The 13,082-nt window shown below is 36.6% G+C and overlaps 1 protein-coding gene across 1 annotated transcript; it reads left to right on the top strand.

The window, feature by feature from the left end:
- Nucleotides 1-7,804: 7,804 nt before the first annotated feature.
- LOC113298496 (probable catabolite repression protein creC) lies at nt 7,805-12,635 on the top strand. Its single transcript, XM_026547261.1, has 11 exons — nt 7,805-8,356; nt 8,457-8,792; nt 8,883-8,991; nt 9,067-9,160; nt 9,992-10,079; nt 10,175-10,258; nt 10,573-10,669; nt 10,765-10,852; nt 11,272-11,377; nt 11,456-11,548; nt 11,789-12,635. The coding sequence occupies exons 1-11, from the start codon at nt 8,168-8,170 to the stop codon at nt 12,140-12,142; spliced, it is 1,638 nt and encodes a 545-aa protein (XP_026403046.1). The 5' UTR covers nt 7,805-8,167; the 3' UTR covers nt 12,143-12,635.
- Nucleotides 12,636-13,082: the final 447 nt, after the last annotated feature.

Genomic DNA, 13,082 nt, shown 5'->3' with positions numbered 1-13,082 from the left:
CATGACTATGGAGAAGGCAGTAGCCATGATGTTGGAACTTAACAAGTTTTTTGGGAAAATGGAATTGGATGTGAAAGGTTCTAAAAGCGATCTCTTTCATGATAATCCAAAGGTCACTTGTGGTGAGCAAGATATTGTTCACCCCAACACAACTTGATTGTGTTGTAAGTGCATCCTTACCAAGGAAACTCCTGCTATGTATACTGTGAGGAAAGCACGAGAATTGGGGCACACATATTATGTTCGGTAAGGCTGTAGAATTCGACTGGATTCTTCTAAAAAGGTATGCCTATAAGCCTGATCAAGACTTGTGTTTTTATTTACTTAGAGTACTTATAATGATCCATGTACCTTGCTTATTGTTCATTTCTACCTAACTTGATCTGTGTTTAAGGTTCTTAAATATTTAGGTTTGAAAATAATAGTTCGGGATGTTTGGACTACATGGTAAACATACCAGGTATGCATAACATCAGTTAAAATCAAAATACAGGTGTTTAAGTACGTATACACGTTTGCATACTGCTCCGAGATACGAAAATTCGTTTGCAAACCCGTATGCATACTTGACGTCGATATTCGGTAAATTTGTTTTGGCCGTAACTTCTTCTTCCGAAGTCGGAATGACCTCATTCTTTTTGAATTCTCTTCCTATTTGAATTATCTTCAAAATGGTGATGAGAAATCCTAAATTGGAATGAGTTGAGGTTGGTATTTGTCCCTCATCTTGTTTTTGAGTAATTTTCTTCGCTTCGTCGCACTTGTTCTACTTCTGTTGGACTTGGGCACTTGGATTCTTGGAGTAATTCTATTATAAGATCATTTGTAGCTTTTATAAGAATGATGTTGGTGAATCACAAAGAAGGAAGTTCAAGAATAGGCAGTAGTACGCATTGTTATGGGATTCTTGAATGTTCACAATCATCTTATGTGAACTATGATCATGGTCTTTAATGACTTTGTATGTTCTTATTTGTTAGGAAAATCTTTTTATACGCCTTCGGTAACCACTCTTGGTGTAAATCCGAGCGAAAAAGATTGATTCTACCTCGAAAGGGGAAAGATTGATTTTTTTTTGCAATTTTATATATTGCAAATTATTATGGGATATGTTGTTTACGTCCGTGAACCTATGACTGTCCCATACTTGTTCAAAAGTTATCTCTATTATGTCGGTATGAAAGTATTGATAAACGATAGAATGAACTTTTGACATTACAAAAGTTAAAACCTATTGTATGTCATATGAAAATATTGATGAAAGATAGGATGAAATTTTGTTTACGAGGATTATGTCTATTGTATGTCATTGTGAAAATAGTGATGAAAAATAGAATGAATCCTTGTCTATTCCGCAGTATTGATATTCCCTGATCCATATTTTTAGGTATATATTGTGCGGATCCATAAGTTCTCTTATGTTGAGCATTTCCGATTAAATTAATCATGGGTTTTCTTGTGGTTAATTTAATTGAGTATTTTGGATTCAAATTCATATTCGTATGTGATTTGTTATGCCCAAAGAAATTATTCTTTTCTTGTGAAAGTAAGGTCGCTCTTGTTGTTCTTTCGGGAATGAAATTTTATAGGGAAGTGTTCTTAATTGAACTTGTGCTTAATTGTCAAATATTTATGGGGAATGCGGCTGTGGAATATTATAGGGGTTATCTTGTATCTTTATAAACTCCTTCATGAAAGCATTTAGCTTCGGCTATATGATTGCATCTAAAAAGTTGATATGTGCTTACTTTTGGTCATGAAATGTCTCTATGGAAATTTCATTAGGATCCCACTAGTTTTCGTACCTTTGCCAATTTTATTGACAAAAAGGGGGAGAATTAATGTGTAGTTCACACTACAAATACATATGTTTTCGGATCATTATGTAAGGGGGAGTGGTTTCCATGTGAGATGGAGTATTGCCTAAGGGGGAGTGATACATATCACCATGGTATTGTTGTCGAAGTTGTGATACAATTGAACTTTGATGTTGTGTAATAATACTATGACACTGTGTAACAATGGTTGAGAACTTTTGTTTTCTCATTGTTATGGCTACGAATTTTCAACAACGATGATGCTAAACTTACAACTTTTGGAATCATTGGAGTACTTGGAAGTGACGAAGATTTCGAGTAATGTTGAATAACCAAGAAGATCAGGAATGTGGAAGAGAAGCTACAAAAGTTTATATTTATTTTTGTATTCCATATGTATTGATAGTTTTGTCACTAAAATTGGCAAAGGGGGAGATTGTTAGAGCACTGCTCGGTCGAACTCGCATGCGTTGCTATCTCAAGCATGTTTGTCAATGTTAGTGATCAAAACTATAAGTCTTGATTTCTAGTCTACTTATAGCTAAGTCTCGGACTATTATAGAAAGTGTAGTTGAGCTCAAGACTCCATGGAGATCATCATACAAAGACGAAAAACTACTCAAGGAACTGGTGGAACTTCGTCGACTAAAAGGTAAGTGGATACTTGAACTTATCTATCACTCAAAAGTCTATCTACTCTATCTCCTATATTGGGACAAAAGTCGTATTGCTATATAGACTTTGATTATACACATTTGTTATTTCGAGCCGAGTTTATCTCGCTTATCTATTTCTTGAAATATGTTTTGGTAAGCTTTTGCTTTGGATAAGTTCATCTTTACCTAGTGACGAAAGTCATGTTATGTTTCAATTACTTGAAAATGGCTTTGACGAAAAATGGTTTGTAAATAACAACTATATAACGTCCTCTAAGAATGTTCCAATGATTGAAATGAGAGTTTAGAATATATAAACATTGTTGGATATAAACATTGTGTGATAACTCATACGTGTGTAAGTCCTTATTCATTGAACCAAAGTATGCGTACTTTGCTGATCAGGAAAACCGAAACTAAAGTCCACGTACCAGTATGCGCACCATCGGAAGTTCATGTCCCGTGAAAATATGCTGGAGGTTGTGAACTGAAAACAAACTTATTCCTGGTACTTAAGTCCACGTACCAGTCCGCATACTTAGGTTGGTTATTTTCTAAAAACGATTATTCGTGAACTTAAACTCATATAAACTAAGGAATGCATATTTGCAAACCGTGGCATAAAGTTCATGAATCGATTCGAGTGAATCAAAATTTTTTTGCTTCGATTGTGTCTTGTATAATTCTATAAGATCCAAGCAATTGAACAACTCTCTAACTAGTTCATTTGAGTCATTTGAACTAGTTATGGTAAAGAAGAATATGGTTGATATGAAAGTGCTCATATGGCTAACCATTTGGTTAACTATTGTTGAACCAACTAAATGTACATGTTTGGGTACGGTTACACAAACCTAAATAAACGTGCATTTCATTTGTGTGTAACAAGCTAAGTTTCGATCTAACGGTTGAAAGATATTAGCCTGAATCTAATCAGGTTTTCATCTAACAGTGAATATTGAATGCTTTGTTACCAAGGTAACTTAGATTGCAAATCCTGATTTGGAAGACTATATAAAGGAGAACTCCAGCAACTGGGAAACTTAATCCCCACACCTCCTGTGTGATACTAGTTGTATAAGTTAGAGTCGATTCTCCTTTAACCTTAGGTTTCTACCGAGAGCCTGTAGGTTAACGACTTGAAGACTTCATTGGGATTGTGAAGCCAGACCCAACTATTTTATTTGTAGTTGCGTGATCTGATCTTGTTATTTCTATTGTACTAAGTACAATTATAATATTTGCTTGAGATTGATTTCTCCGATAGGCAAGATATAAAAGAAGTCACAAACATCTTCATCACATCGTTTGTGATTCCGCAATATCTTCTTTCGCTAGTCGATTAAGATTATTGTGAGGTGATTGATAATTCTAGGTTGTTCTTCGGGAATATAAGTCTGGGTTATCAATTGGTTCCTGTTCACCTTGATTTATAAAAAGACGTACAAAAACTTGTAGGTATTTCTGTGGGAGACAAATTTATCTATTACCGTAGACTTTTCTGTGTGATACAGATTTGTTTATTAAAGTCTTCGACTTTGGGTCGTAGCAACTCTTAGTTGTGGGTGAGATCAGCTAAGGGAATCAAGTGCATAGTATCCTGCTGGGATCAGAGACGTAAGGAGCACAACTATACCTTGGATCAGTGTGAGATTGATTGGGGTTCAACTACAGTCCAGACCGAAGTTAGTTTGTAGTAGGCTAGTGTGTGTAGCGGCTTAATACAATGTGTGTTCAATCTGGACTAGGTCCCGAGGTTTTTCTGCATTTGCGGTTTCCTCGTTAACAAAACTTCTGGTGTCTGTGTTGTTTCTTTTCCGCATTATATTTTGTTATATAATTGAAATATCACAGGTTGTGCGTTGAATCGATCAATTGGGAAATCCAACCTTTGGTTGTTGATTGAAATTGATTGATCCTTGAACATTGGTCTTTGGTACCGTTCAAGTAGTTTCTCTTGTATTCAATTAGACTGGCAGATTTCTATTTTCTTGAGTAAGTATTGAATCGAGAAAGAGAGATATAACTCTTTTACATACTTTTAATAAGATTGAGTCTGACTGTCTAGTTGATTCTCTTAAAAGTATATTGGAGTTAGTCCACACAGATTGCTAAGCGAAATATTGAGTGTGGTTGTTAGACCCCCTCTTTTTCATTGATGAGCATAGAACAACATAAGATTTTCATAATATTTGTGTCCCTTGATTCAACATCAAATTATGATGTGAATATTAATATGAATCTTGCATAATCATATGTTGAAATCCACCAATCCACTTGCATCCATTCGGTCCATCCATTCACATGTGGGTATATTATTCGTGGGTAATGAACTGGGGGTGTGTGTATTTCTGAAAATTCACTCGTGGAGATATTATCCGTGGGTAATAACCGGAGGTGTGTGTGTTTCTGAAATCCATCATTTTACAGGGGGTTAGTCCACGAGTGAGTTGGAGGGAGTTTAATGTACTTTGAATCTTGGGAATTTTGAGGGAGTGTAAGAGAGTATTGGGAGTTTGAGAGAGTTTGGTGTGTTGATTTTAGGGAGTTTGAGAGACTTCCCAAAATCTCTACTTTTTTGAGAGATTTGGAGTGAGGCAAAAACACACTATAAACTCCCTAGAACTCCCCAGAACTCCCAAAAAAAAAAAAACTCCTTATCATTCTAATTTTTACGACTAACATGGAGTTTAAGAGTTTCTTTCAAACTCCCCCACGACTAACGGGGTTTTCTAGGGAGTTGGGGAGACTCTTCTAAACTCTCCCATGACTAACGGGGATTTTAAGAGACTCCCTCGAACTCCCTCACGACTAACGGGAAAAAACACAACTACACCCAACTCCCCCAACTCCCTTGAGGACTAACACCCTGTTAATATATTGGTTGAAGACTTGCAGGTGCCATCCATCCGTTGCTAGTAAAAAAAAAAATTGAAAACAGGCTACTGCCATACCTTATGGATATTGCCTTTCATGGAACTGGGCTCAATAAATCGCCCAGGCCCAGGGTGATTTGTTAGGAACTATAATTTTGGGCATACCAAAATCTTCCAAGGCATACTGAATGAAGACAAAAAAGGTTGTGAAATAGCAAAATCAGATAACCCCTTAACCCAAATTTTTTTTAATGGAAAATCTGTCCTTTAGGTATTAGTGTTAATAATCTTGATTAGTGATTAAATATTTTGTCTAGTGATTAAAATAATTTTCAGAATTATAAGAGTTGTTTAGATGAAAAATTTGAGGAAAAAAAAATCAAAGTTTTGGTTTGGTTAAGAAGGAGAGAAAGAGAAGGAGAAAGTGAGAAAATTCTAATTCTTGATTCAATGGAGGATGATAAGGGTCATCATTCATCTAAAAAACCTAGGAAAATACATATCAACTACAACAATGATCCATAAATGGTTGATTTCTTAGATTATGAGAATGATTTTACACCCACTCAAACTCAAATACAAACTCAAGATGATGATTTTTATGAGCCAAATCCTGATGATGAAGACATTGATGAGGAACCCAATGCTTCTAATACACAGGCACACTTATATCCTATACTTAATCTCACTTCTATAGCTCTCAATTATCAAAAGTTAGGTTTTTTGAATCATGGTTCGGCGAAACAGGTTGAGGTTCGGCTCAAATCTATGAGCCGAATCTACCAATTGATGAACGGTTCGGCTTACTGAATCTGTTTACTGCATGCGCCGAACCTATAATTCCAATTCCAACCCTTTTGCTAGACACTAGTTCGGCTTATATGAAAGTTTCATAGTAAGCCGAACAACATCCTGAATAGCCCGGAATAGAATCATTACTAATTCGGCTTACATATCCAAAATCGTATGTGCCGAACATAATTTTTTAATTTCTTGGTTGAAATATTGTTACTGGTTCGGCACATATGGAGAATATCGTATCAGCCGAAACCTCTTATGTTCAAGGTTCGACACATAATATGATTATCGTCTGAGCCGAACATGAATTTGTTAATTTTTGGGTTAAAATATTGTTCGTGGTTCGGCACATATTGAGGATATCGTATAAGCCGAAACCTGTAAATGTTTATAGTTCGGCACATAATGTGATTATCGAATGCGCCGAACCTTGTTATTATATTCCCTTTCTAGTGTTTAACCTTGTGATACTCTTTGTAGATCGTACTTGGACCCATGGAAAATCAACCTGATCCAGTAGACATGATTCACACCTTTTCCTTGCCCACCCGGAATGCGCCCGATTGGCTCTATGCTTCCACAAGTTATTATATTGGATTGCACGTACAAGACTAATAAATATGGAGAAAACCAAGGTCCATATTAAACTCATTAAAATCAATTAGATCTTATCTTCAACTTCAAGAGAATGAAAAGACAAACACAACGCAAAAAGAATGAGGTCATTCCGAGATCGGACGAAAAAGTTATGGACAAAACAAGATCGAAAAACTTGAGTGTGCAAAGAGAAGGTTCGGCTGATAACTCAACTACACGAGCTAGCCGAACCTAGAGCCTGCAAATCAATATTTTCGAAGTGTTTACAGAGAGAGGTTCGTCTTGAAAGTGATCTAATCGAGTCAGCCGAACCTGACAACCACCTGGGGTAAATTTCACTTCACAGGTTCGGCCGGGAAGGTTTGCAAGGTATTAGACGAACCTGGCACTGTTCTGGGACGTATTCAATACACATTTTGGGGTTCGGCTAAAAGTTGACATTTACGGTTTAGCCGAACTGTTCATAGACACTTTCAGGGAGAAATTTCAAGAACAGTTCGGCTCAAAACTCAACTCAATTATCAGCCGAACCCGCTACTGTAACCGTCAAAAACCCTAAGTTTTTAGCAATTTAACCCATTCAATCCATGAAAAACAACAAATAAAAGACTGGGTTTGTAGGAAATACCTTATTATCCTCATTTTAGTATTTGGAGTTTCAAATGGTTGAATTTCCGATTCAATTTCCGGTTCAATTATAGTTTTTACACCTTCATCTTCAATTGGTTCTTCTTCTTTAATTCATGGATTGGAAGAGGATTTAGAACACCTGACGTTTGCTTTTTTCTTTGTACGATCCATTATATAGTTCAATTTAACCGATGATCGAATTTTCACGAATCGATAATTAATTACAGTGATGAAAAAAAATCTGAGAGAAAAGGAAGGAGGTTTAGCTAGAGGAAGAAGAAGAGATGTTTATGATAGTTTATTTTTTGATTTTAAGTTCAAGGGTATATAGGTAATTGAACTACCCAATAGACACCCCTTATAAGGTCACCTAGGATGGGAAAACTATTTTGTATGCCTTCCTAAAATCATAGTTCTTTGTTAGAGATGTAACCCAGGGTTGCATCCATTTAACCAAATAGCACCCAAGTATGACGCTGAAATCTGAATCAAACACGGAATATCTCGTTTTCGTCTGCACAAACAAATTATATCCGAAAGTCATCCTACTCATCATCAGAATAAGAAGAAACCACGCCAACACCATCAACGACCAACCACATCCCCAACCGAGAAACGATACAGAGAAGAATCACATATATCTTTCAATTCCTAATTAAAATACCCTAATTTTTCTGTTTTGAATCACTTTTTCTCAGATTTTCCCCAGTTCTAAGCAATTGAGATTGAGAATTTTCAGAGATAGAAAATCCAATTGTCATGATCGTTTGTATTGACTCTTATTACAATCAATATGAACAATCACAACAACAACAACAACAACAACGGGATGATGTCATCATCTTCATCATCAATAACAAACTCTCAATTACCAGGATTGAAAGCTCATATTAAAACTCCAGAAGGTCGTTACAAATTCCAATACGAAAAAACTCATCCTTCTGGTTTCCTTCATTACACTAACAGCAAAGTCATCACTAAGGTACGAATTTCAATCACTAAGGTACGTATTTCAATCAGTTTCATTAAATTTGATCGTTTGACCGTTAACCTTATTGTTTCTATTTCGAATTGATAATCAGTTGACAGTTGCTCATCTTAAAGAGAGAACAGCACAATCACAGCCTACTCCGAGTTCGTCTTCATCCTCGTCTTCTAGCTACAGTGCTAGTAGTAGTGTAAGATTAGTAGCATCCAAACTATTGGGAGCAGGGAATGGTAGTCGTACACTTAGTTTCGTTGGATTAAATGGACCTAGTAAAGCTGTTGCTGCTGGGACTAATAGGATTGGTTCGATGGGTGGTATTTCACCGTCGAATAACTTCCCGATTATATCGAATTTTGATGGAAAAGGAAGTTATTTGATTTTCAATGTTGGTGATACTATTTTCATTAGTGATCTCAATACGCCAGATAAGGTAATTAAACTGATTTTGTACATTAAGATTTGGTTTAATTTGAATGAAGAAAAGGGAATTGACGAGGCTTATACTTTTTGGGGTTTTTAGGATCCTATAAAGTCATTACATTTCAGTAGCTTGAATCCTGTTTGCCACGCATTTGATCCGGAATCCAAAGATGGGCATGACTTGCTTATTGGATTGTACTCTGGAGATGGTAACTTATTAATCTTTTTTCATTTGAATATAAATGTTCTTTTTCATATGACCTATGATTGTTTATGCTTTGTAGTTTACTCGTTATCGCTGCGTCAGCAATTGCAAGATGTTGGAAAGAGGCTTGTAGGTGCACAACATCACAATAAAGATGGTTTAGTTAATAACAGGTAATCAACAATCTGACACTGACAGTATCCCTTGATATTTATTTTTGCATTTCTATGTGAAGCTGGAATTTCCAACGTCACATCTTCTTTGAATCATGTAATGGAGTATACATATAATAATGTGGCTTTTAAAAATAAAATGAAAGTCCCTCGCAGAGTGAATTCAGCATTATGAACACTTACCTTCCCGAGTAATCTTTAGCAGTCTTGATGTTAGTAGTGACCTATGTGCGTGAGTAGTTCTAACGCAGATGCTTATAACGAATGAAGTTATAGATTTTCTTTAAAAGATCGTAATGTTCTTATTTATTAATTATGGTGATTGTGTAGATTATACATACCGAGCACCGAGCCCAAACTCATACCAGTATCATTCTTGTTAAGTTGTTTTGACATGGGGATTTGAAGGGTTCAATACTCCTTATGGGTTATGCAACAGAAACGTACCTCTTCAAATGTTTTTTGCCTTCGCCGCAAAATAGAATTTCGGCACAAATTAACATGAAGGATCTTCTAGGTTGATGAAAGCTTTGTAGTGAAGATAGGAATGAACTAAAAGATTTGTTAAGTTATTCCAGACGTCCTTAAATATGTTTGAAAGGAGAAGATTGTTGGTTAGACGATATATCTTGATTTATGGTGAATACTTGCACACACACTTAGATGTGAGATGTCAAAGGTAAAATTAGTTCCATTGGTAGACCAATCATGTCCCATGGTCATTTAGGTTTCTTTAGTTAAGAAAGTTATTAGTTATCTTTACTTCTCTGTACTTTGTTTTTATATTCAGCTGCTAGGCTTCAGTATGCAACTGACTAGTTGTTGGAACAGTCGATGCACCAGTATTGCATGGGTGCCTGGAGGTGATGGTACATTTGTTGTTGCTCATGCTGATGGGAACTTGTACATCTATGATAAGGTAAATTCAAATATACGTAAAAATGTTTCCACTTGGCTCAACACTACGGTAACATTTTATTCTGCAATCACTAAGTTGAGTATAATGTTTTTTAGAACAAGGAAGGTAGCGCTGATACTGCATTACCTGTCATCAAGGACCAAACTCAATTTTCTGTTGCTCATACACGGTCCAGCAGGGTAATGCTCAGTTCCTGTTTTTGTGTTTTTTGACCAGGTTATTTTAAAATTTTAAGTAGGTTTTGCAGCATGAAATTATATCTGATAGAGGTTACCTACTCATCATGTTACTAACTTCTGTATTGTTATTGAGGTTACATTGTCCTTTCATTTCATTCTGTTACCTGTGAACTTTAAGCTGATATCTATTTGATCCAAGTGAAATACGAGTATGATTTATTTATCTATTTTATTAACTTACAATTTACAGTTCTTTCCTTGTTGTTTGTGTGGTATATATTTGATCAGAACATTTTCTTGTGATTTACCTGCAGACTAACCCAGTTGCTAGGTGGCATATCTGTCAAGGGCCAATTAGTCATATAGCCTTCTCAAACGATGGGAGTCATTTGGCAACTGTTGGAAGAGATGGTACTTCATTCTCATAACCTTTTCTTACATGTATGTTCTTCTTCCAGGTCTAATTGTTGCACGTAGATAATCTACCTATCATCTTTTGCATGCAGGTTACTTACGAGTATTTGACTACTCAAAAGAGCAGCTAATATGCGGTGGAAAAAGCTATTATGGTGCTTTACTATGCTGTGCTTGGAGGTAAAAAAACATTAAGAGGTTTGCGAATTATAAATCGCGCACCATATCATTATGTTTGGTACACCGAATCAACTAAATAGTAGTCTCTAGCCTGTCAAAGTAGTAATACCTGAATAAACAGCTGTTGTCGATATGGTATTTGTGTGATGTAGAAGTAGAAACAGATGCACTGATTTGGGTTCCATCGATTTCTCCAACACAATGCTAGTACTTTAAATATGCAAAATATTTGTAAGGATATACCTTAAACCAAGGGTAGTTTCTTTTTTTTACTCCTACTCATTCTATACGTTATTTTCATCCTTCAATTTTTTTCTGCTTTTTCTGATACTTGTTTTAGGCAGGATTTTTGTAGTCTAGAAAGGTTAAGTAGCCTTTAGTTACTGAAGCAATTATCTTTAACTGATGTTATCTCTTAGCATGGATGGAAAATATATTTTGGCTGGAGGAGAAGATGATCTAGTACATGTGTGGAGCATGGATGAGCATAAGGTAGTTGCATGGGGGGAGGGTCACGGCTCATGGGTAAGCACCTTTCAGTGGCGGCCAGTTTATATTTCTTGGGCATGATCATCTGATAAGTCGTATACGGGTCATTGGCAGGTTAGTGGAGTTGCCTTCGACTCTTACTGGTCAACGCCAACTTCTGATGGCAGCGGGGAAAGCATCATGTATCGGTTTGGTTCCGTTGGTCAGGTAAGCGTTAATTCCTTCCTATAGTATTATTTTTGTTTCTGTTGTTGGTTGGTACCTCTATAGCTTTATATTATCAGTGTATCACTTAACATTTGAAATTTTGAGTAGATACAGTAGTATGTTTGAATAGATAATTTGACTAGCACTTAGCTGTGTATTGCCAGCAAGCTGTTCTTAAATTAAGACAACTTTCCTTCAACTATGGTATCCTAGCCTACAACTTCTACACTTTTTAAACAGGACACTCAGTTGCTTCTCTGGGACCTGGTAATGGATGAGATTGTGGTACCACTGCGGCGTTATCCAACTGGTGGTTCCCCCACATACAGCACCGGAAGCCAATCTTCTTACTGGGATAGCATTTCCCCTGTGGGTACTCTTCAACCTTCTCCTAGCATTCGAAATGTGCCCAAGATCTCCCCTTTAGTCGTTCAGCGTGTTCATACTGATCCACTCTCTGGCTTGGTATTTACAAAAGAGTCCATCCTCACTGTTTGCCGGGAGGGTCATGTGAAAGTATGGACAAGACCTGTGCCAAGTGAAAGCAATTCCAGTAACTCAGAGACTGCTCTGAATACCAGCTCAAAGGAGTAACCTCTTAATACCATGGGTAATGTTTGCTGCTCCAGTTACAAGCAGCGAGTAAAGTAGTCTTCTTTTCACAAAATGACAATCTTGATTTACCATGGGTGAGGGTTGTGATCTCTTTAATATAATCAGGTGAACTTATCGGGCGGTTTGATGCCCATTCCTAAAGTCTGCTTCTTGTTTTTGTGATGGGTTCGGCCGTGTAGAGTCCTGGAGATGAATGATGGACTGCCATTTTGGTGAGGTGCAGAACACCATTGGCAAGGTTTTCATATTAACTTGTTGGCAAGCTACTACTGTATTGTTACTGCAGAAACACCACTGGGTGGTATCAGTGTTCTCTTTTTTTGGTCCCTTTGTACATAGATTTTCATTTCTGGTTTTGTTTATTCTGTTTCATTTCTCCAAAATAAAAATAAATATACAAGCCGTTATAATGGTCATAAAAGAGACATTTATAACACAATTTTTTGATAATTATGCGTGGTATTTATAATCATACTACAGATCCTGCAGTAATGGTTGGTTCTTGCTATCTGCTTGATGCGCTGCTACTCATTGAATGTTTGTTTGTTTTTTTTTTTTGATGATCAACTCATTGAATGTTGGACCTACTTGAAACCCTCAAAACCATGCAGTTTTAACAGTCAACATTCGATCAAATTCTGGCTGTCTATCCTTCTTTGATGGTCCAGAAGTGGAGCAAGCTCTACTTCCTTCCTGAGAAGCCAGTCTTATGCTTCGACTTATATGATTTCGTTTGCCCCACCTTTTTTCTGCAGAACTGTATGAGAAGCACATGACCAAGTAGCTAATTCGCCTAGATTTTTACAGGTAAAAGGTCCAACGCAGTTCAAGTGTCCGATCTTTAAAGTGTCAGCCATAAAATCATATTTCTAAGGAAGCTCGGCGAAATTTACCCCTCCCTTCCCATGCATGAATGTTG

The sequence above is a fragment of the Papaver somniferum genome, chromosome 7 (genome assembly GCF_003573695.1).
Source record: "Papaver somniferum cultivar HN1 chromosome 7, ASM357369v1, whole genome shotgun sequence".
NCBI classification, from domain to species: domain Eukaryota; kingdom Viridiplantae; phylum Streptophyta; class Magnoliopsida; order Ranunculales; family Papaveraceae; genus Papaver; species Papaver somniferum.
This window is presented reverse-complemented; position numbering and strand designations above follow the sequence as displayed.